This window comes from Filicampus tigris, chromosome 20 (assembly GCF_054856515.1).
Source record: "Filicampus tigris isolate MCC_2025a chromosome 20, RoL_Ftig_1.0, whole genome shotgun sequence".
Taxonomy (NCBI): domain Eukaryota; kingdom Metazoa; phylum Chordata; class Actinopteri; order Syngnathiformes; family Syngnathidae; genus Filicampus; species Filicampus tigris.
The window spans coordinates 14,104,805-14,128,889 of record NC_141236.1 but is presented as its reverse complement, the minus strand read 5'-3'; the positions used below and the strand labels follow the sequence as shown (position 1 = coordinate 14,128,889).

Genomic DNA, 24,085 nt, shown 5'->3' with positions numbered 1-24,085 from the left:
GTGGATGCACAATTACTTTTTTTCTAGTGCAGCAAGAAAGGGAAAAAAAACAAGTTCCCTGACTGATTTTTCAAGGCTCACAGAATATTGTGTTTTATGACTATGTACAAAAAATACCAAATGAAAGATGAGTCTCTTCTTTCATTACACACACACACACACACACAGGCAAAAACAAGTTTGTACCTTATTCCATTGTTTTAAAATAATGAGCAATTAGCGTATGGGTTCGTTTCACCCACATCGCTTATTTTGTACCAAGTGTTGTCAACAAACTACAAAAATGGCTGAAGAACTACAAGAGACCGGAAGGACACACACGGCACACCTGCTTCCCGACCTCACGCAGCAGGTGCAACCAATTTAAACCAAGTAACTGACAGCGGCACGCAGAAGGAAGATGAGCGTCTTGTTTGAAACCCCGAACGCAAAAATAAACTACAAACTACTGAAAACACCGGAGAGGCACCGGTAAGACGTTGTGATAGGAGACATGCAGTTGAAATAATTTTTGTGTGCGTGTTATAGCGCTACTTTAGCCACGGGCGGGTTGCCTAGTTACGTGTAGTTTAACTACACCGGGAACACAATTTTTGATGAGTTGGCTCTGAGAGCGAATTTTAACTATTTTTTGGGCTGCAGAATCCAAAACTGATCTAAATTTTACACTTCAAGTTTGTGAACTATAGGACCCCTGTTTCCTGATAAAAAATTTCAATAAATATTTGTCTGTAAATAAAACTAAGACGGAATGGTTACAATGTTCAAACAAAAACAGGCATAAAACAAAATTGAACACTATGCTAATGTTTACAATGTTCAATTGTATACAAAATGAGGCTTAAAACCCCACATTCGCAATGCAAGCCTGAGACTCTGAGCTTTGATGTCATTTTTAGTTGACAGCAGAGGGCAGCAGAGGACAAAATGGCTGCACCCTGACATCGATGAAAATGGATTGACGAAGCTGCTTAATTCTTATTCCACAAACACAATATTAACTGCCACGTTTAACGAGTGGGGCCACACAGAACATGTCATTGCAAACTCCTCTGCACTTTTACACTCCATTTTCATGAGCTTACTATTATCCATCATTACCACAGCCTGTGGCACCATAAAATGTGTTCATAAACGGCATGTCTCATTTTTATTGTTAAAGCAAACAGGGATAGTGTGCATCAGTCCTCTTGGTGAGTGATGCCGGGTTAGGGCCGAGCGCTAATGAAAGCAGACACAGTCAAATTGCTGTGCGCGTAAGCTGGGAGCAAGTGGAAGTGCTCGGGGAATCATTCTGCATCCAGCACTTTCATTAGCGGGCGGGCCGCCCGGCCGGCGTTCGGTCAGGCGGGCAGACCGGAGCTTATCGGACTCGCGCCCGGACCCTGCGCTTCGAGGCTCAGCATCCAAAGCGCTTGTAAACACAGAAAGAGCGGGCTTTAATTAAACACGTCAATTTCACGTTGACCTGAGGGCGGCTCGCCGAAATATTTGCGGGGAAATATGAAGTACACCTTTGTTGTGCTGCGGCCCTGGATGAAATTGATATTGACCGCGCAGCGGCGGGCTGAGAGTGATTGAGAATCCATTTACTTGCTGATGTATGCAAGCCCTTCGTCCGCATGTGTTACTCCATAACAATAGATGTTTGCTATTCATGAGAAACCTTCAGCCTGAGGCAAAACAATGTTGCTCGTACGTCTCGCTTGTGCTCGTTGATGTTCCAAAACAATGCATCCATCCATCCATCTCTTCATTTTCTATACCATGTTCCCCCGCTGCATCGCCATTCATCATTCGTGCCCCGACTATGTTGGGCATTTTTAGTGAGTTTTCCATGGGTTATGCAAGCAAGTTTCAATTTAGAGTTGCGCGCCTTCGATGTAGTACCGCGTGTTGCCACAACAAGCCTGGCAGCACTGAGCTCTACTGGAAGAGAGGCCGTGTAATTAACTCATTCACTGCCGTTGTCCTTTATATTTGTAAACTGGAGTCAAGCTGTTGACGGTTTACTGCCAGTGGCGAATATGTTTATTAAGCACAGTGTAGGGGCAGGATAGGGACCAAATCAGCCTGCAAATAGAGAAGATTCCCAAGTAATTGATTGTCATAACAACTGCAATGAAAAAAAAACATGTTTTGGTTTTTTTTTACCCAGGGACTTTCTGCTGTTGCTGAACCACGTGAGGGTCCACTGTCCATTTTTGAACAGGTAGGTCTCGCTCAGCGTGTCTGTGAAATACAGGTTTGTCAACCACTGTAATGACAATTAGACGCCGCTATGACAGCGTCACATCGCTTTGGATTGGAGAGCAGCACAGCTTTTGAGTAGAAGATAATATTAGGGGGTGAATCTCGACTTGTTGTCAGGTCCATTATGAGGCAGAGAAACGCAAAGACATTGGAAGTCGGAAAACTTCGAGGCACCTCACACTTGAGCAGAGTATGTCAAACACGTGAATGACGAAGTCGCGATACCCTATTTTTCAGTTGTTGTTGAGATGAAAATAAAGTGAAACTTGTCGTCAATGATATGCAAGTCCAATTCGCCGGAGCAGGCGGCAACATGTGATTAGAGAATGTATATTTCTTTCCATGTGATGAAGCAGCATGTGGCTCTCGCCAATAACTCACAAGCCTCTCAATGCTATTATTCGTTGAAATAACTTCCCAAACATGTATTGTGCTTCGGATGAAGTTTGTGAAAAAAAATGAATTCCCTCTCTCGGCAGGCACCGCAATTATCCATTCTAACGTAATTGCCAATCTAGACTAATGAACTAGTATGCAGATGATGTACTGCTATTTAAATTGGCTTCAACACTTGTCACGCCGAAACAACAGACTATTTTTTTGTTGTCGTTCGCCCCCCAGTGACAAATGCTGGCGGCAGAAGAAACGAGCCTTGGAATGCCACAATGTCAACACGTTCGCGTGAACTTATAAAGGCGCAGCCGAGATACGTTGTGACATTTATTGACACTAAAAGCGTCCATTCCAAGGCCTCGGCACAGACGCGCGCTCTGGGAAATGTCCCGAAAGAGCGAGGCGTCACAGAGCCGAGCTGGCGCTTTGTGGCTGCCTCTTGTTCATGCCGCAACGCGCACGCTTGGTTTGCGGAAGCTTCCAAGCTAATACACACTCGCGCATCCTTGGTTAGGGGAACGCGTTTTGTGCACAAAGGCAATGGTTTCTCACAGTTGAAGTTGATTGTAAAATTGACACCAAACAAAACCCGCTTAAAAAGTGTGCCAATGAAAGCGTCAGAAGATGTTTGGCCTTACGGAGGTCTTGCAATATACTGTGGACTTCTACTTTAGACTGCCCGTTTTATTCCTACCACAAAGATTGTTTGCTGGTATTGTTGTTATTTCACTTGAACATAAGTGCGTGCTCTAATGCGGGATTTTCAAATCCGGTGGCAGGCTTCAAGGAAGCGCATCAATGGAAATTACACAGAGAAGTCTTGGGAAAAGGTTTTCAACGCTGTAATTGAATCGGGGATGACGGAGGCTAATCATCTGTCCAATAGCTGCAAGGCCAGCCTTTGTGTACTTTGAATGCCACAAACCAATGGACATTGGCATTGTTGATTGGAGCTTAATTGCTCGTAGCCGAGGCGGGGGTGCGCACCTCCAGTTTAGAGTTCGACACTTGCTTTTCTCTTTGCCGAACCCTCTTCCGAACATGCGTTTATCCTCTTAATTCACACACTCTCAGCCTCTCCTTTTCCTCATTTCACTCGCATATAAATAAACATGCTTTGTGAATGTATGTGTGAAAAGGTTTTTTTTGGGGGGGGGGGGTCAACTCCTCCAGTTTCTTTGATTTGATCCCAGTTTGTCTTATTAGACAGGCACCACAGTCATTGCTACCCTATTAGCGCGTTGCTGTCGGTTTCAGGAGAGTGCGGGTGATTCAAGGCGTATTTCCTTTGAAATAATGGCCACTTTCTGATGCTTGAAATTGGCGCTTCCACTTGAGTATCAGAGCAGACACAACTACTTTACGTCAGTAAAAGTACTGACTCTGAAATGTACTTGCGTATTAAAAGTGCAACGACACAAGACTCTGTTATATACTGTGTAGTTGTTGCTTTGATAAATTGTCCCAATGGAACCCCCCGAAACTTATCCAATGCTACGTACTGAGGAAAATAAGATAGCTAGCGTAAAGCTGGCTAACGGGCGTAAAGCAGGCCCTCCGTTCCTTCCCACCGCCGGTTCCACTTTAGACTGCCTGTTTTATTCCTTACCACAAAGATTGTTTGCTCGCTTTATCCATCATACCCCCGACGTTGAAAAACCCAACGTAAACACAAGCACTTAGCTTGTGCGGGAGACGGTATAGCACGCTCGCACGCTCGTGTTTTGTTCTTATTGATTCAGGCTAATTCCTCAGTAGGTGAGGGATAAGCTGTCTGACGGCGCATAAGCCACCGTTTACCAAAGACAACAAAATGCATCGGTTCGCGTCCCGGCAGGCTCACATTGATCCTTACTAATTGGCACAATGAGAATCTCAGACCAGGTAGCCACGGTCCTGAGTTGAAAGGGACGACTGGATTCGAAAGGAATACAGAGCAGAAAAGGACGCAGGAACCAGGTGCGGGTATCAACACCGGCTTTATGAATAGAGTATCAACTCAATATCTCCTTAAAGTCAATACGAGTAAATCCGCCGGGCGCCCGGAAACAAATAAATGTGGCAAATATCAGGGCGGCTTCCTCAGCCGGGCCCGCAGTGTGACTGATAACTAAAACACACAGAGGTGACACAAAGTACAGATTTTCAATCTCTGTAGGAGCTCTCCAATTTATCTCACGCTTGGCATCAGCGTCTGTTGTTGTATTGTTGTTGTTATTCCGGTCTGTTCCTCTCTCAGGGAAGTGCGCCGTCCGTGTCCAGGTGTTTGCGCGCGCACCGCATCGGCAGGGACGGCAAAACGAAAAACGCCGTCGAGCTCCTTTTTGATTTCGATGCGCTTAAATCAGGAGAAAACAAACTTTTGGAATGACTTGAAGACCCTGTCAAGTGAATTTGTGCATTTGTTTCTAAATCCTGCGCACATGTTAGATGGTGATTGCTGAAAGCGACGCAGTGCTCAATTGAGGAGCAATAGCATTTAACTACTTCTCACCATTACATTCATTTTTTTGGTGTGTATCAAATGTAATTCTACTATAGCTTTCTGTCACATAGCTATCTCATTTCCATGCTTTGTGTGGTGAATTTCAGTTCAGTTCAGACGGGCTTTGGCCCTTTCTATTTCTCACCTAAGTACAAAGTCTCACAAGGCCTCAACAGAGCCGAATTGGATGCCCTTTACTTCGACTCTCCCGAGATTACCTGTCCGGCTTGTCATTCGTGGCTAGTGAGGATGAATCCTTTCCATCAGCGGAATTGTGAACGAGATCTACAGACATGTGAGACGTCTTGAACTTTGGCTTACACGCCTTGAATAAATCCCAAGGCTAAGTCAGAGGCCGTTACCGTCAGACGGCAAACCGAGATACACGCCCTCTGTTCGCCACCGAACACCTTTTCAAATCGAGAGGGAGTAAATCGGAACACTTGGCGCTGGGCAAATGCCAACGTCAATAGAGGGTCAACGTACTATGGGACAAAACATGCAATTCTCTGCTGTGTCTGAGGATGAAGTCTGTTTCACTCCAGGATAACGGACAACGATGTTTTTGGCCCAAGCTGCTGAAATAAAACAAAAAGAAAAAATACAAAAATCCGTTTTCAGAGCAAGCGCAGATTTTAGGTCCCGCATAGAGAAAGCCTCAGGCGCTGGTCGCCTTCGCAGTCCAACTTACTTGCGTGGAAGACGGCCAAACTCCATCATTACTTACTCCCGTCGGCTGCTTTGCCCAGTGAACAATCTGCTGGCTTTTGGAGAATTCTTCATAAAAATGTTTGAGGATTTTCAACAATGCTATCATGCCGACACAGATGCGGGACAGTGGAATTGCTTAGGATGCTTTGACCATCTACAAGTCGAGAGAATCTCTATTTCGGTTGGCTCGGATATAACGGACAATCGGGATTTTAGCTCGTTTAATTACCTGACAAGTTCAGAGAATGCGCAAGAAATCCTTTCGTCAGTCATTTTATACCAAGAACAACAGAGAATTTGACTCGAATGTCCTCACGGTCACTGCAGTGCTTTGTAATTATTTGGTATAATTAATTTGATGGCTTCTTTTGCTCTTGCGAAAAGTTTATCTCGTGATTATTATTTTTTTTTCTCCTTACGAAGCGCCCACTGAATCATGCTGCAAAAGGAATAAATTAACAACGGTTTTATTCAAGCGCACGGCTCAATTTGGACTGTGCACATTTTAATTCCGGTCTAGACATTTTTATCTCTAAAAAGTTTCAAAAACTCAAACAAGGATTGTAAAGTAGTCCAAAAAGCATAGCAACGACTTCAAAGTTAATATCAATCAAGTGCCTCAAAGAGATAATTGGATGGTGCGAAATGAAATTGGGAGCGGCACGCGCAGTCAGTGCTACTTTTTAATGATCAATTATGTGTCGTTTGCCGTCAGTGTCGCAGAGGCCGTGACGGGTCGGCGGATAATGTGACGCGATTGGGCGCTTTGCTCGATTCGACGTCAGACATCATTATTGCGACTATGCACGAGCGTTCCTCAAAACGCTCCCAGCCATTAGCCAAACTCAACCGGCTCAACAATTTGATGACATTTTCAGGAGAAGACCTTTAAATACAACCCAGCGTGACGTCTCAATTAGTTGCTGACGCAAACTCAACTCCAGTGAGAGATTTTTCCCGACTGTTTGTCTCTAAGTGAATTCGGAACAAAATCACTTCAGTATGGTGGCTCTCTTTTTTTTTTTTTCCCCTTCCTGACCTTCCTTTATTCCCTCAGAATTGCTTTTCATAACCTCATATCATCTTTTGTTTTAGTGCGAGGATGAAAAAATACTTTGTCTGTCTTTCTCTCTGATAATGCGTTGTCACTTTTCTGTGAGACAAAGCAAGATGCCGGCGGTTAACTCATTTGCTGCCAGACTTTTTCAGAACCTCTTTTACCCTAACGTTTGAACAAATATTTAAAAAAAACCTCCTGCGATTGAATGGCCGGATTGTGAAAAGACAAATAAATCCATCAATGGCAGTGAATGAGTTAAGGGGGTGGGACAAGGGTTCTTGGCAGAAGATAAAGACCATACGTCTGCGATGCGAGTACTGTTATATTATGTCTACATACGTGCTTGTGTGCAAGTATCTGTTGCTTAATTCAATTCCATTTTCTTTATATAACAACGCCAAATCACTGTACACATATATGAGAGGTTGACAAAAGTAAAACGAATCGTTTCGGGGGGAAAAAAATAAACACTAATAAACAGCCAACAAATCTGCTCTCAAAAACGAATTCCAACTAAGGGAATTTTGAAAAACAAAAGCCAAAATGGGAACTAACTCAAATGTTCCAACCCTGATCCCAAGGCCCCGCTTCATGGAGGCTAGCGGCCGTCTCTATCTTCAATCTGCTCGGGCCAGCGGCGTAGAAAGCGTACAAAGGCACAACAGCTCTCACTGCCGAGGTGCAGAGACTCTTGGCGCTGTGAATGAGCGCGGTTCATTCAGGTTGCTGAGGGTGGGAGTTGGATAACCGCCTGAAGGAGCAGTCTCCTGAAGCACACAGCCTGGCGGCTTTCAAAAAGAACTCAAAGATAAGGAAAAGCTGAGAGTGGCCCGCATCGACACCTTTTCCCTGCTGCCGGCGCGGAAAGTCAAAAGAATCCCGAGTGTTGTGGGGCATGAAAATAGTTGGAGGCGCATGCGGTGAAGGACATCTTCAAAAGGGTTCGGGAGTAGGGGAAGGGGAGCTGGATGGACTTGAGCGTAATGACTCACTGGTTTTGAACAGCTTCTTTCCGAATGGTGCTATTGGAAGGGAAATCTAGTGTAAAATGTCTTTTCTCCTCGACAGCTGGCCCTCAACACGGAGCAGGATGACGGTGAATGAAGCGCGTCATCACTTTGCTTTTTACCAGTCAGGAAGAAGGCGTCGCAGTGTAGTCCAATGTAGTTTTCAAATCGTAAACGACTGTAATTTGGGGGGGGGGGGGGGGGGGAAATCACCCAACCGTCGGTAGGCTGCATTTTATGCACTTATGTCCAATTTTGGAATGATTTTTTTTTATTTTCACATTAATGCGACGTCCGTAACGCGGGAACGCCATTCACGTCAAGGTAAGAACATTGAAAAAAATAGACACAGGTGTTTTGCACAGGACAGCGACGATATACTATGTGTATGCGTATATAGACGAAAGATGATTCAATATGTGTCTCGATAATGATACGATTCAAGGACGGATCATTTTAAAGCACTGTTTGTTTTGATTTAGTGGCATTGCGATTCGACATAGTACGGCTCAGTTTGAGAGGCTATGATGCGATGAGTTTCTTGTCGTCAGAACCGTAAATGTGTCATTTGCTTCAAAGATATCACTCCAATGAAAGGACAATCGATACATATCTCGATATATTTTCAAGTGGAACCATTGGATTCGTTGTACTCACATCTTTTACTTAGGGATGTAACGATTCACTCAAGCTTCGATTCGGTTTTCAGTACCCGATTTTCGATTCGATTTTCCCAAATTGCTACCATGCTTGTCTCTGTGCACTAGTGTGCTTCTGCAGCCATCCACAAACGCAATACGCAATGATTTTTGGTGTAAGCGCATCATTTGATCTATGCATCTGGAATGAAAAAAAACGTTTCAAGACGTCATTTTCTAGATGAATTTAATATCACGGAATCCATTCATCGAATTCTTGAATCGATTAATGGAGTCGTCCTGAAGTTGGATCGATTTTTGACTAGCCGTTACGTCCCTACTTTTAAATCCAACCACATTTCCCAAGTTGTCGTCGTGAGCGCGTGAAGAGAGTGCAAGTCGGTGCTGAGTAGGTTAACGACAAAATCACAGTTGGATTATTTTTCCAAATGCTTCAGCCCTCCTTTTCCATACTTCTTAAGTTATCACCGCTGCATTTTTATGAGGTGCCCGGTCAATGATTCCCTGTCATAACATTCCTACTGCAATAATAATTATTAGTCCATAATGCACAAGCCGGTGGCCTCGTTTTCCATCAAGGGGTGGTTGTGCCACGAAGGCTTATTCTTAATATTCAACAGCACACCACAACAGTTCTTGGAAAATAATCACAATCGGGACTAATTTCCTCCCCGGCAGGCATATAATGTGATTTCCCTTATCGACGTTTTCTCTCTCCCACCAGGCTCGTGTGAACATGATTGGCTATTACTGGCGTATGCTGGAAACGACATGACGTGACGAATGTGCTGATGGAATTCACAACCTTCTGTTTTTGTTGCTGCCAAAAGTTTTGGTGAGTAAATGAAAAAACCTCATTAGGCCATCTATCAATTACACGTATGAGGTATTCCTTCTGTTACCGGAGGCCAATTCCACTTGTGACTGCATTATCTTCCCTGAAAAAAGTTTTTGTTGAAGCCAAATGGAATCAGCATCATCAGAAAATATGTTTCGAATGACAACAATTCGTTTGGGACGCATAACGGTCAGGACGTTTTGACATGAAAAGTTTGGAAAATATGACTTTATAATTTTGGGGAAATAATGATCACCTGTTGTATGATATCTGCTAATCTTCAAATATTAGCTCAATTCATTCCGGATCCTAGTCAGGAGTCTGCTCCCGTCATTCACTTCTAAAGGACGTTCTTGGTAGTCGATCTGGACGCTCATTTCAAAAACCTGCCCTTATAAAACTGGTTGGTTAGCATCGCCGCGGTTAAGCTTATGAAAGAGCAACTGCTCGTAAAATGATCTTACAAGGTCTTGGATTTGTGATATTGAATGTGCAAGCCCAACCTTCGCTCTCCGTGTCAGCACAAGCCAGACAAATAATAAAAGCTCATAAAATGAGCGAGACGCTCCGGCCATCACGCCCTCAAGGGTCTTAAATCCCAATGCCACAAAGGGGCGGGGGCGGGGGCTGGGGCTGGGGGAGTCATTTGCCTTCTCCTCCACTGTCAATTTGCCAGCTCTGTCAACTGAAACCATGTAAGTCACTACAAATGAGATGTTTTAATGTTGAGGGGAAAACACAACAAACGGGCAAAACGGCCATGCCAAGGTTGGCGAAAAAAGGAATATGCAGTGAAATCCTGCCGTTTTGTTCATCTTTTGCGGGCTGGCCAATACAGTCACTTCCATTAGCCCGTCTCTGGCATTTGTCATGATACGTTAGCGGACGTTCATGAGGCCAGTAGACAGCGTTCAATTCAATGATTCATTGTTACTACGTTTTAAAGCATAAATATTGAGTGCTATTTTGCTTATTTACCGTAATTAAACACGTCGCCATTTTTTTTTTTTTTGTTGAGGCCGGAACGGATTTGAATGCCATTTGCAACAGAGAGCAGAACGGACACGCAAAGCAATCACATCTCCCATGTTATTTGCGTCTTGCTCATCAGTATCTTCACCGTTGGATGACAAACGCCGCAATGGGCCGTACCAAATCAAAGCTCTCGCCTTTTCATTTCCTCCCTGCAATCAAAAAGCCAACATTGTCTCTGCCCCTCAAAATGAAATTCAATCAGCGGCACTTTTTACGGCCACCGCGCCGCTTGATCTCTCGTCGCGAGCGCCGCTAATGGATCGAACCGATCGGACCGGCGTCAACGCGACACGTTGTTTGGGCTCCTTCTCGGTAATCGTTTGCTGTTCACGGCGACGAAATCCACCTGCTCTGTTGTATCGTTTCAGCATCTAATATAAGCAATATCCAAAGCTGTAATGTAATAACGATTCATTGTTTCAGAGTCGATCGCGTCGGCGTATTTCTAATTTCCTCCGCGGGCTCCTTCCATTTCATCTTGTTATCCTATCATCGAGAATTATGGATTCGGATCAAAGTGATTACTCGCCGCGCCACTTAAATGAGGTGCCATTTATTCATCTGTAGATTAAATGTAACATTGGAACCCAGAGGACGCTCCAAATTGCCACGAGACGATTGTCATTCTTCAAATATGAATGGAATGCTTTTGCGTGGCACGGCTCGAATACTTTTGGGGAGAAAGAAGTTCAACCTTCTTAAAGAGGGAAGTCAAGCCAAACGTGGTTTTTTTTTCAAGTTCTATGCAGGCCCACTAGGTTTTGATTCCGCTGGCACCTCACACTTATCTTCTAATTAATAAGCAGAGTCACTACCCAAAGCGGCTCCCTATTATTCTTTTCGGTACAAGAGCCTTTTAAGTACACCGGGAATTACATTCAACTCACGACGTTGCCCGCGGGGTCATTCCACAAGACGCTTTATCAAATGAAACAGCGGGGCCTCGTCGTTATTATGCATTACAACTTTTAATGCCCATTGCTCCCGTTGTTGTTGTTGTTGTTGTTGTTGTTCCGGTGGCTGTTATGAGAAACACCACGGCAACATTCCAATTCGAATTTTGCATGCCACTTGACGTATGAGAGGGTTGGGTAAACCGTTACAGGTGTTAGAGAGCAGCATCCGGCCAGTGACGGCAAGGAGGTGATCATGTCTCCGTCGTGTATGAACCGAGACGTTGACGAAAAGGAGCGGAGCAAAAGATTTCCTCAGACGTCTTCACTTTGTGTGGTGAGCGCATCTTGAGGGAAAATATGACACCTTTGCCACGGAGAGATTGATTGTGAAAATAAACCTTGATATTTTCATTGCGCAAAGTCAAGGCTGAGCAGATTGTCGCAAGTTTGGCTGGCCTTTACGCGTCTTCGCTTTCCGGTCCTAAACCTTGGCGGGCTTTCGTTTACTTGACAAGCCCTTTTCAAAAGTGATCGGGGCTTCCGGATCCCGGGGAGAACGTGGCACTTTTGCTGGAGAATTTAGCTGGAAATCAGATGAAAAGGGTTAGGCAAGGCTCATTCGCAGATGCGATTGCGATCGTGCTAAGCTAAGCTTGAGTTGGCTTCAAATTCAGAGGACGGAGTTAAAGGTAACTAACTTTTCCTGAATGGGGAAAAAAAAAAAAAAAAAGCTCATTTTTCTCCCTTTTCGCTCTTGTAAAGTTAAACAAATGCTAAAGGAGAACGCGTTTGAGCGTTTTGCGGTGGCAGGAGTGCAGGATGTACTCCCGAAAAGTATTGACGTTCTAAGATCAAAAGGCAAACGAGGCACGTGGAAAGAAAAAAAAATACGGAATCGTCCCCAAAAAGATGATAGAAAGTAACAAATCCAAACCGGGAACGGACAAGGCAAGTTTAAATGAGGCGACGGACGCTCATGTTTGACTGCCGCTGCTTCTGTGGAAAAGGCACAATTTAGTGTGACCGGCCAAGCGCGCCTCCGCCGCCGCGCATTTTCCAATTCTCTAGCCGTGAAGACGCCAAATTGAATCGACGGCGGACCCGAAATAATGAGGCGTTGGCTCGATGGAGCACTGAGCCGTCCATCGGCCGCTGCGCGACCGACGCGGCGAGATAACTCGCTCGTGCCAAAGTGAGAGAGGAAGTGGGAAGCCCGACTGAGAAGGGATAAGACCGTTGCCTTGGCGCGGCAGAATCGGGGCCGGCGTCGGGCAGCCGAGGACCGAAATGAGCTGCGCCGCTTGGAAAAATAAGAGTCAGCCAAAGACGCGCGCAGTGGAAAGTATCGCCTCCAAATAACCATTTTTACATGTTCGCGTCAACAGTTTGCAAGAATCGATACATCCGCAGTGTATCGGGCCGGATCAAAAAGAGATTGGAACCATGTCGTATTAAAGAAGTACGCTTATATGACTTTAGCCTGGGCAAAACAAAACAAACAAACAAACAAAAAAAAAAGAAACAATGAACCAGTGATTATTTCTGCAAATGACAGATGATAACATTGCCCTTGACTATTTTTTGCTTTGCGCAAAAAAAAAAAAAATGGCATCCTGGATGACAGCGTTGAAGATGAGCTGCTCTCTCATTTTCGCGCTCGGGGGGGGGCTGTTATTTGCCGCCATGTTGCCGGTTCAAAATGTGACATGAAATTACTGGCAATTCCCTTCTGACCTCTCATCGACTCAGCCGCAGAAGTGGCACAGGTGTGTGCGCGCGCGTGTTCGCCAAGGACGGAAAAGGAGAGAAGTCATCTTCTCGGGTGGAAAAGGATTGACTTTAAAGGGAACGGATGGTTCTTTGGCGAGAGAAATGGAACTCCGCTAGCTTAGCCCGTCGCCCGTTAATGCTTCATTTGCAAAGTCATTATGGACAAGCCTCCCATCGAGCGCTTTTTGACAACGTGGATCGAATGTTGAGGCGTCGCCCCTCTTAACATGGCGGCTTACTTAAGTGAATATGACAGTTGCTGATTTGCTTCCCATTTGTTGCCTCAAGGTGCTCTGCAATCACGCCAAGAGTCAACTAAGGTGCATTAAAACAGGTCAGGGCGAGCAAGGCTTTCCCTGCTAGCTCAAACAATATCACAAGCACTGACATGCATTAACAAATGAAATTCTGGCATTTGCTACAGGAAATGACGTCATCTTTTTTTCTTTCGGACTGGCATGCTTCTGCCCACCTCATTTCCTCTTTAGCATGTCGCGTGCTACACGCGGCAGTTTGTGTGATGGATGAGGATTTTCTTTTCGTGGTTTCTGCCTTATAGTGACCGATATGTCTGTCAACTCTTAGGCGCCTCTGCCGTAGATGTCGCCATATGCGGGTGAAAGCAAGAAAAAAGCGCTGAGCCCGATGAATTGTTTGTTTTCGCATGCTAGTACTAGCGGCAGCTTGCAGTCGCCAAGTGCTGATGCGGCCGTGACTATGATTATGTTGCCTGTCAACACGTGTTGCTTCACCGTTTGTGTTCAAGTATCCGTTGCTTAAAACCGCTGTCGATGCTCTTTCTTAGCCCGTTCTGTGGCATTTGCCGGTCAAACTTTTAGTCCTAATTTATTCACACACATTGCGATGAGCCTCGCAAGTGGCAGAGTTGTTAAAAAGAAAAAAAAAAAAAAAAACCCAACTTGGCAAGCCAGTCCTCTGCGATTCATTACGTGACGTCACTGGTGATTTATGAGAGTGCCGCCGCCGCCGCCGCCGCCGCCGCCGCCGCCGCCGCCGCCGCCTCGTCCAGGCTAATGGCAGCCACGTGTCTGCTCATCCCTGCACATACGCAACCGTCTTATCAGCGGATTCAGCATGAGGACACAGCGCAAAGAAAGAAAGAAAGAAAGAAAGAAAGGATGGAAGAAGGAAAGCAAGCTCCTTAATGGCATCGAGAGCCCAGAACGCTTCACTCTTTGACACGCTTCGCTCCGGTGAGCAGGCGACTTTAAATTGAGAGAGAAAATCTGCTGAAAGTGCCTCTGTTCCAATTAGGTGTGTGAGGTTTACCCCCCCCCCCCCCCCCCCAAAAAAAAGAAAGAAAGAAATAGATTTTCAAGCGTTATTGCTGACTTGGATTGAAGGACAAACCAAGTTGTTGTCATTCTTTTGTTATTGGACACGCCCACAAATATTGCTTGTATGCCCAAAACGCTCATATCTTTGCATTTTCCACTTGTTTTGCTTTGACTGTTGTGTTTACGTAATCGCGAGAGGCCCAAAACCAAATCACAATGAAATTTGGAATGATTGCCCAGCCCTAGTTTGCGCCTGTTTTATTTTGTCGGTTGTCAGTCTTCCAGTAGCGGAGCGGCGTCTCTTTTGGATCACTTGGCATCCATTGATCCGATCGTTAGCACGTTAAGTGCGCCGTCGGTGTTGGCATCTGGCATGATTGATGAGTTAGGCGAGCGCGGCAGCGGGTAGGTACTTTGCATGCGCGGCCTTCATTCTCAATTCTGCGGAGCCTCGTCAACTTGATTACACGCTAAAACAAATACACAAATGAGCTCTTTTGGGTCAAATTCAACTCTCCTGCCTTGTTTCTTGTCTCTACGCCAGTGCTTCACAAACTGTGGTATTAGTTGTTTTTTGCAGGGGATAAACAAGATATGCGTGTGAGTATTGTCAGTCAACATGTGTTGCTCCGCTGTTTGTGTTCAAATATTCATTGTTTGACGCCGCCACATAGATGCTTCAGGCCCAAAATAATCATTTAGCTCACATATACCAAAAACCCAAAACGTCTCTCACACGTGAAAAAACATCTCGCACACATTTAACATGCCTCTAAAACCCAACATCCAAACTCACACTCTTTATGTGACGATATTTGTCACATTCACAAAAAATCCCAAGCACCTCAGCGACATTTTTTTTTTTTTTTTTTTTTAATCCAGACGAGCAACCACCCAATCCCTGAAACGTGAATTTTAAGTACAAATGTTCTTGTCATCCGGCAAGAGTTTTTAGATCTATTTCTGGCCATAAGCACAATCTGCAAAATGTTTTATTCATGTCGGCTAAGCTACGTATATGTGAGCTGGGATGAGTGCAAATGAAACCAGGAAGGTGTTGAAGCATTGCAACAGGGAGCACAATCGCTTTTGAAATGAAACGGTCAAGATGGATGACAATGTTGAGTCTGAGCTTCAATCGAAAAGCGTTCACAAATATGCACGCGCTACTCATGTCATCCTTGGGGCTAACTAGTACCCGCCGGCGCCATTTATCATTTTTTTAGGACGATGCGCAAAAAAGCATCCATGTTTGCAGACTCGAGTCTTGCTCCTTCCCGCCTCCTCTTCCTTGCGTAACTGCTCACCCTTCCCCTCACTGCTTGCCAAGCGTTACCAGGTTAGTGTTGCTTTTAACCACAGCTATAATAATCATCTTATTACCAACATTTTCTCAGAAATAGAAGCCGCTTTCCCCTGCCAGGGCTCACCACAACCCGATTGTATGTTAGGTACAGTCTAAAACCCTGAGCGCGTTTTCTAAGAACGTTACCTTCAATTTACTTCAACTTCAGGACACTCCAAAATGGCGACCGGCTTCAGCTCTCCGGCCCACCCAAATCCAATCTTCCGCTCCATCTGCTCGGTCAAAATCACGAACCCAACCTTGGGTAAAAGTAACCCGATCTGCTGAAAATCCACAGCTACCCAGTGAATGTGTCGCATTGTTGTGCCAGCCTGCCTCGAAAGACTGCACTTTCAAATTGAAAATGATATAAATTGGTCTGTGAAAATGAAATGCATCATGGCAAAGCGAGCGTGATTTTTAAGAATGCATAAAAAGGACCATGCAGTCAGAGTAAAGTCAAAAGCCAATGATAAGGGAATTATTCGGATGCGTTTATGCGCAGCAGGGAAGGCTTTTCATATTTTGCGCAGTCTGCAGTCGACAGACAGCGGCTGCATATATTAGCGCGGCCATTATTGCAGTGCCCTGAGACAAAGGCTGCATGTAATTGAATATCATCGAGGCACCGCCTCAAATTGCCGTCACAATTACTGCGAACGATGCACTCGGGTTCAACTGGCCGGCGGTTAACAGATGTCTGCGACTGGACCATGTCTTCTCTTCGCCACTTTGTTTGTTTTCAAGGTTGAGTATCCTTTCACTTGAAAAAAAGCATTGCGATTTTAAAAAGGGGGGGGAAAGTGGTTATCTATCAATGCGAGTCGTTAGCCCATCAATGGAATTTTCCTTTGCGTGTTAGCATTCCGTCTAAATTAAGCGGCAAAATGCACTCGCTTTCAGCCATCTGTGGGGGCGGCCATTTGTGATGTCATTTTCAGTCGACAGAAGACAAAATGGCCGCCGTATAGAAGTTTATTGTTAGCAAAAAAAAAAAAGTGCTTGGGTTGACTTCCCCGTTAAGGCAAAGCTGTTTGGTTGTTTTAGAAACACAACGTGCGACTGCGTTTGTTTTGTGTTAAATTTGATCGGAAAAGTCTCATATCTTCAAAACGCGTAATAGAGGTGTAACATTAATACATTCTCGGAAAGACCTTTTCTCATCCACCTCGCCGAACCTCAAGAATGCCGCCATGTTGTTTGTATCCAATTCCTCTTCATGTTGCCGAATAATGCCTCGGATGGTGTGAAATCGCTGGGGAAAATCCTACCTCTTAGGTGGGTTCACGTGAGGGTGTCTGTCTGGCTTCCTGCCCGGGAGCAAGATTCTTTCTTAAGCGCGCCGACAGATTGCTCCAACCAAGCAAATGCTATGACTTGGCACCGAGAGAGACTCGAGAAAGCGCGGCCGTGATGAATACAAGTCTGCGCCCGAGCGTGCGCGTTGTGTGACTTGACGGACAACCGAGCTGCTTTAAAAAAAAAAGAACAACAAAAAAAAAAAATCGACTTCACGGTGACGAATGAGTGCGCGGGGACGTAGGCTTGAATGCAAGAAAGATGTATGGCCGCCTAAAGTTCATGTCGGAGGAACCTAGTCAACAAAACTGCTAAAATGTGGATGTAAAACACAAGGAAAACAAATATAATTCAATACATTTTCCCAATATTTCTGATTCTGTGAACCTGAAGTGAACTTTTATTTGATTCAAATTCTAGTGGGGGGAAAACACACAGCTCCGGTGAAAGTGCATTTGTGAAGTCTTCAATTATTTTCGATATGACTTCTCGCCAGGATCGGACCCATCGTTTCGTTTTGATGAATAACTACTAAATAACTATACTATAATAACTATAAAGACAAATTATGTCTTTGGAAGACTCGTCGACTCCAATCAATCACTTATGTCTTTAAATGTCCAAAGGTAGGTCGCTCGATTCTTTCCAATTCTTCCATTTTCTAGCAATCGTTAGCTCCACTAAGCCTATGCTCCCATTCCTCAAGCTAATGTGTTCAAAATGAAGCCTCCAAAGCCCAAAGACACCTCTTGGAAATGTGGGGCTTCCATTTAAACGCACATCATCCCCCTTGAAGCAGCCACACACGTTTGTGACTCATCTTCACACGCCAACGGCATTCACTCATTGTACACGCAATGCGTGTATGTCGCTATTTTTAGCCCGTTCCGTCCATATGGATTTCTGGCATGAAAAAGTCATGAGAAGCATCTTGGAGAAATGCTCGCTACGAGTCCTCTTTGCGAGAAGTTCCCAATGAGACACAAAGAGTATTCCAAGAAGGACTTTGTGCATTCAAATTCTTTGGCAGAGATGTTGCTCTTGGGGGAGAGCGGAACAATGAAATGTGATCAAGCTCAGTGTGCAATCGGGGCCCAAACTCTTTTCCCCGATCTCTTAGGGAGGTACTTTTTAGATGCGCTGCTGTGCTTGGCAAGGATTGATTGATTGATTGATTTTTCCAACAGGGATAATTGAAAATTGTGCATTTGCAACAGTGCGGCTTTTCCCCGCCACGCCCGTCTAATGATGTGGACGGAGCACTGGCTTTCTCAAAATGTCAAGTCAAATGGTTCCTGCGGGGAATCCCTTAATGGGGTTGTGCTGCGCTAGTTTTAAGAGGCGCGGATGTGGAAACCTTCACGCTTCCGAGATGGACGATCGCAGCCGGCCAAACTTGCGGCGAAAGTCTTCCCGGGCCCGCAGCAAAGCCTCCTCGTCGATGTAGACGACGGGCCTCCTGGCGGTCAGCACGTACTGCACCTTCCGCGGGCTCCAGCCCAGCACGTACATGAGCAGGCCGCACACGGCAGCCGTGGAGCGGCCCACGCCGGCGTTGCAGTGGACGTATACGGTGTGACCGTTCTCAAGGAGACCGTGAAGCAGGAACACGGCCTGGGGAAGCATTCGGGCGCGACCTGCCACAGAAAACGCCAAGTTTGCTGATGTCGCGGGACGCACTTTTGAATCGCTTGCAGACGCCGTTTGTCATGCGGCGTGTCCACCTTTTTGTGAATTCCGAGACCTGGATCACATTCTCTCTGGCGCCCCAGCGTCTTCCGCAAACAGTTGTACGCTTAACTCATTCCGTACCAGACTTTCTCAGACCCTCTGAGAAATGACATATAAATATGTCATCGGAATAGAAAGAGTTACTAACTCTATTGGAGTCGAACTCCAGTTTATATCAGGTGTAATGAAACTCTCCACCACACTTATTTGGAATTTGAAAGAACGTAACAGGAAGTACTGAGTTTCAGCACTGCCTAGTTTTTGTTGGAAATCATTGAATGGTTTTAATCCTGCTTTTTACGCCTACAGACGGCCACAGGCTACTTTTATAATGTACATCTTTGGGCACGATTATTCATGTATATTGTGAGATGTTCGTTGGTTTGGAAAACGTGCGATTTCAGGGATCGGTACACTGTAATAATATTTCTTATTTTCGGATCAGTCTTGCGCTCTCTCGTTATTATTTCAAAAGTGTGTTTGAAGCTCTGGTCGACCCAAACATCTTTTTTTTCAAGAGTATGTCCCCAGCAGGCCCACTAGTTGAAAGACTGCATTCTGATTAATTTTGCGTTTGTGGAATAAGTGTTAATCCACTCGTTTTTTAGCCATCTTCCGTCGACTGAAAATGACATCGCAACTGCTCACAACGACCAATCGCGGCTGACCTGTTTTCCGAATCGGGGCCGCGATTGGTCGCTGCGAGCAGTTGTGATGTCACTTCCGTCGACTGAAAATGACAAAATGGCCGCCCCCGGGGATGGCTAAAAACCGGCGGATTAACGCTTATCCCACAAACGCAATGTTTATCAGAATGTCCTGTTTCAGCTAGTGGGCTTGCGTAGAACATATTCTTGAAAAAAAAATGTGCTCGGGTTGACTTCCTCTTCAAAAGAACGAAGTGCCGTAAATGGCGTAAGCCGGCAATGGAGCGTGAGGAGTATTGTCTGCCTTACCCTCAGTGCTCATGTCGGGCGTGGGGATCCACACGTACACGAGGCCACAGTGGTTGTACAAACGCATCAGGGCGTCTGGCGTCATGGCCTCGCCAAGGTTCTGTCTGCAGCCGTGGGAGTTGTTCATCACGTCGCCCTCAGTCTGGAAGTTCATTACTGCGCTGATGCCGAGGTCGTGCTTCATCTTGATGCTCACGTGTTCCAGCAGTCGAGGGCAGCTGCCCAGCCAAAGCCGTGGTAGCACCCTGCGGGGATTCGATGACTGACGCTGACTTTCCAAGAAGACAGCAAAGCCCGCTATGTCCACGTTCATCCATTGCGGATTTTCAAGCCATCGTTTTTTTTTTTTTTTTATGGCGAAGAACTAACTAGCCCCGCCGCAAACCCAGCAGCGCCGCAGAGTGAACCGCCCCCCAAAAACGTACGACTGGCAACTCTCTGCCGCACGCCAAGCAACCGAGCGGCGCACAGCATCTAGCGACAGGCTTCAAACGGGGACTCTGTTCCAGGTTTTGAGGCCCCACATCAAATATATTGCATCGTATTATTTGTTGTTGAACCGCAAAAACATGGCGTGGTTGTCAAGAAGCTAAATGCCGCAAAGAGAGGAATTGAGCAATAAATAATGGAGCGAGTGAGGATATTTTAAGTTGGTAATGACCAATCGCCCCATTCACTGGCTGCACCTGGGCATTTTGGTGACAGAGACTCTCCACTCTTTGCTTTCTAGCCATATGAAATGACAAATATAGTTAAGTCCTGTAAAACCCAATGTGTTGCGCATATACTGTATTGTGTACGGCCTATTTAATACCCTAAAAAGTGTGTTAATATGTTTAAATGTGTTGAAAGTGCGTGGGACTATGTATTATTTTTTTATATGGTCTCTCGAAATTGTATGGACGTATTCACCAATCGCATGTGGGTCTGGGATGTATCCCCAATGGTTCACTGTATAATGTCAAATAATATGTAAATATACATGTATTATCCGGTAATCCAAACAAAATTTCGATAAAAGTAGACATGACAGTCAGAGTGCCTTTCATTCTTGCAAACGGTAATAAGTCCTAATTAAAATATTAATAATGACTGCACAACCCCCCGGCCACCTGTTCCCTGAATATTAGCATGAAGGATGAAATTCCCGCTGGCAGGCAAATTGTTGAGCTGCTGCTGCAGAGGTGAGCGTGTATGATCCATGGGGCTACTCCAACGCGAGGTACGCGCAAGTCATTTAAAAAGCTATTACTGGGCCGCGGAGCTTCCTTCTCGGCCGGGAACACACGGGTCCTTGACATGAGCCTTGCAAGGTCTTCGGACGCAAATGAAAAGCCGATGGCATCGGCCCGGCCTGCGTTCGAAGACGCCGGAGGCTCGCGGGCTGAACCAGCAACGTGTCCCTGTCAATTGAATTAACCAAACATGTGCAACGGATGTCTTGACTTTTTGTCTTGATAGTTTTGTTACATTCTGGTGACCATTACCGAAGCTCTTTTTTTTTTTTTTTTTTTTTTTTTTTTTGTCCAATCAGATTTCAGCCTCTGCTGTCATGTCAGGCGAACCTGCCCTGCGCCTTCAGAATCGATAATGCTGGCCCATGTAACTCAATTAGCAATTGGACTGTTCTTGAACCAATCCGATTTCAAATTCGTTCTCACAAGGCTGGAGCATTGACAAATGATCACATCGGTATTTTCCCGCCCTCTGGTCGGTCGGAGCAAAACTAGTTACAGCCGTACACCAAACTTTATTCCTGCCGACTTTCTTCGTGACCCGTAAGAGAAGAGAGCGAGGTTTGTTGTGACGTGTTTTGGGACTTTTTTTTGGTTGTGGGGGATTTCTTTTACAAGGACAAAGAGGTTAGAAACACCACAGGAAAATCTTGTTACATTTCTGACAGCAGACTATTACGAGAAAAGAGCAAAGGTTCAAATTCAAGGGACATAAGAGGCTAAAGAGGGCAACTGGGGCACTTTTGTTGGGAGTTGAAAATTCACTCGCTGTAATAAAAGGACTACAGAAGAGATTTTTCCCATGAAAAAAAATGGTCCAATTCAATCAGCCGTTTCAAAAAAATGGATTAAATGTCCAATATGACTACTTTCTCAGTTGAGTTGATTGCAACTGATCTCACATTACTACGCTGCAGATAAAGCCAGCAGCAATTAGCATCGCATTAAAACATTAAAAAAACAAACAAACAGAGTTACTACTTGCCTGGCGTCATTCAAGAGCCATTAAATCCTCCTTTATGTTATATTCATCCATACAGGAAAATATTTTGTGGCTTTACTGGGGATACATTCGCCAGATAAATTATTCGATGGGCGCTCTGGTTGCCTAGTAACCAAGAGTGATCCTTCCGCCGAAAACGGTTTCAATGGACTCGCGAGGATTTCTCTTGTGAGCGGCTAAGAGGAGTAAAATTGTATAACTTGCTCCGTCGGCTGGGCTGTTTTGTTTGTTAATGTGCTGGAAGTCTCCAAACAATAACGGAAGAATTTGCATTTCAAATTTCATTTTCATTTCACTTCACTTCAATCAGAATTTGGCACTTGGCCCTGCTGCGTCTGTCTGTCCGTCTCGCCGTAGAGTGAGGAGGAAAACGCTGTCAGGTTGAATTTGCTTGACGGAAGCGTTGCCGCTTCCCGGTGGCCTCGATTGTGTTACCTGGAGAAGTGCATGGCATTCTGACCGGCCACGCTCAAGTAGAAGTTGGTGGTGTGCTTCATCTCATCCGTGTGGCCCGTCTCTTCGATCCAGTGGCCGATCGGGTGGCAATAGACGCCGTCCACCACGTTCCGCTCGTCGTAGGCGCACATTCGGTCGTGGTGTGGCCCGTTGCCTGCGAACAATGAAATATTATTGTGGGGTGTCTTTTTTTGTTTTTGTTTTCCTATAGCAAAGTTGCGACACTTTTATAGAAGCTAAGAATAATACAGATTTATTTTGCTGTTTTATCTGTTTATTGTGTCGTAGTTTTGCGCCATCCTTGAATGGTCATTTTTATGCGAGAGCCCTTTGCACTGGAAAAAAAAGTACAGTAATGTTATTTTGTTGTTTGCTTCAAACCCCTTGCTATTGGGTTGGGATAGTGGCTCTTTTATACATGTTTTCAAAAATGAAATATTAAGAGCACGTATTTTGCACATGTGCACTCATTTTGTCCATATTTAAAATGGCATTTTCGTCATACATCTGGTTAGGAAGTGCGTGGTTCTATGTGGCCCCCCATTAGCACTGATTTAGAAAAAAAAACAAAAAAATGTGGCCCCTTCCAGCGTTTAAATTGCCCATCATAGAGTGTCACACAGTGACAGCAGGTTGGAATAGAGAGAGAGAGAGAGACTAGGTGGGTCACTGAAAGGCATAAAGGTGCCTTGGAAATGTAACACTTTTTGAGAGTAGTGTACATGCCTTAGATTACCAAGGTTGGGAAACACTCCACTCGGCCGCTGTGCTGTTCTATAGTGACAAAAATGTTCTGGTGACAATGACAGCAAGCGTCAATTCAGTCTCAGGACTTTGCTGCCATCGTGTGGCCGAAGACCGGGATTACATATCGAGCACACAAATGAACCGGTTGTTGTTGTTAATTTTTTTTGTTTAAAATATATATATCTCATATAAATTGTACGTGCAATAAAAGTGTGGTGTGCACCGAAGCTTATATGCACGTGGCGTACCTTCCCAAACATAGTGGCCGTCCGTTCTTCGGATGAACTTGAACCACAGCGTGTCCTTAAAGGGCTCCCGCAGCCGCACGTCGCCGAGCCACAGACTCGGCTCCCCGGTCGACACGGAGCTCCCACACGCTCTCATCCGAACCGCTTTGCTCGGATCCCACTGGCCCATTTCCTCGCGCGAGCCCAAAATAAACAGCTCGACGTGCGGCGAGTCCGCAGTGACAATGACGCCGAATCGGAATAACATGCTGGACATGGCCGTGTGGTCGTCGTTACGCCTGCAGCTCTTTCAATAAACAGTACAGTATATATTTAGTAGCGTGTTGACGGAAGTAAAGATGTGCTAAATAAAGCAAGGGGCACTGAATAGTAGCGCTGTCTACTGGTAGCGTTTGGAAAGACACCACCGCTATTTTGATTTTCAGCAGTGGTTCTCAAACTATTTACGCCACTTAAAATAATTACTTAGTTCTCCATCTACCACCATCGTGACAACATTAAAATGCAGCAAGGCGGAAGGCCCAAGTTTTGTTTTGAATATTCTAATGCGTTCTAACATTGTCTAGTGTGTACTCTAACATTATGCTTGCACATAGGACAATAAAAAACTGAACTTCAATAGTGATTCAATTAAAAGCAACTGCACTTGAACAAAAAATG

At 45.2% G+C, this 24,085-nt stretch overlaps 1 protein-coding gene and 1 long non-coding RNA gene across 3 annotated transcripts in view; one reads left to right on the top strand and one right to left on the bottom strand.

Moving 5' to 3' along the window:
* The first annotated feature begins 286 nt into the window (after nt 1-286).
* The window catches only part of LOC147128549 (uncharacterized), a 34,487-nt gene continuing 10,688 nt past the window's right edge, over nt 287-24,085 (top strand). Inside the window, exons 1-4 of one of the 2 annotated variants that reach the window (XR_015083996.1) lie at nt 287-471; nt 2,159-2,212; nt 9,293-9,403; nt 19,743-20,587. This is a non-coding gene — a long non-coding RNA (uncharacterized LOC147128549). Of the gene's footprint in view, nt 472-2,158; nt 2,213-9,292; nt 9,404-19,742; nt 20,588-24,085 lie in introns of those variants that run through there. The other variant, XR_015083995.1, reaches the window with a different exon arrangement.
* epm2a (EPM2A glucan phosphatase, laforin) lies at nt 17,453-23,776 on the bottom strand. The gene is made up of 4 exons (XM_086019369.1): nt 23,426-23,776; nt 22,410-22,584; nt 19,737-19,981; nt 17,453-18,686 (listed from the first exon to the last, which is right to left on the bottom strand). Exons 1-4 carry the CDS (start codon nt 23,679-23,681, stop codon nt 18,409-18,411), a joined length of 954 nt encoding a protein of 317 aa, XP_085875495.1. The 5' UTR covers nt 23,682-23,776; the 3' UTR covers nt 17,453-18,408.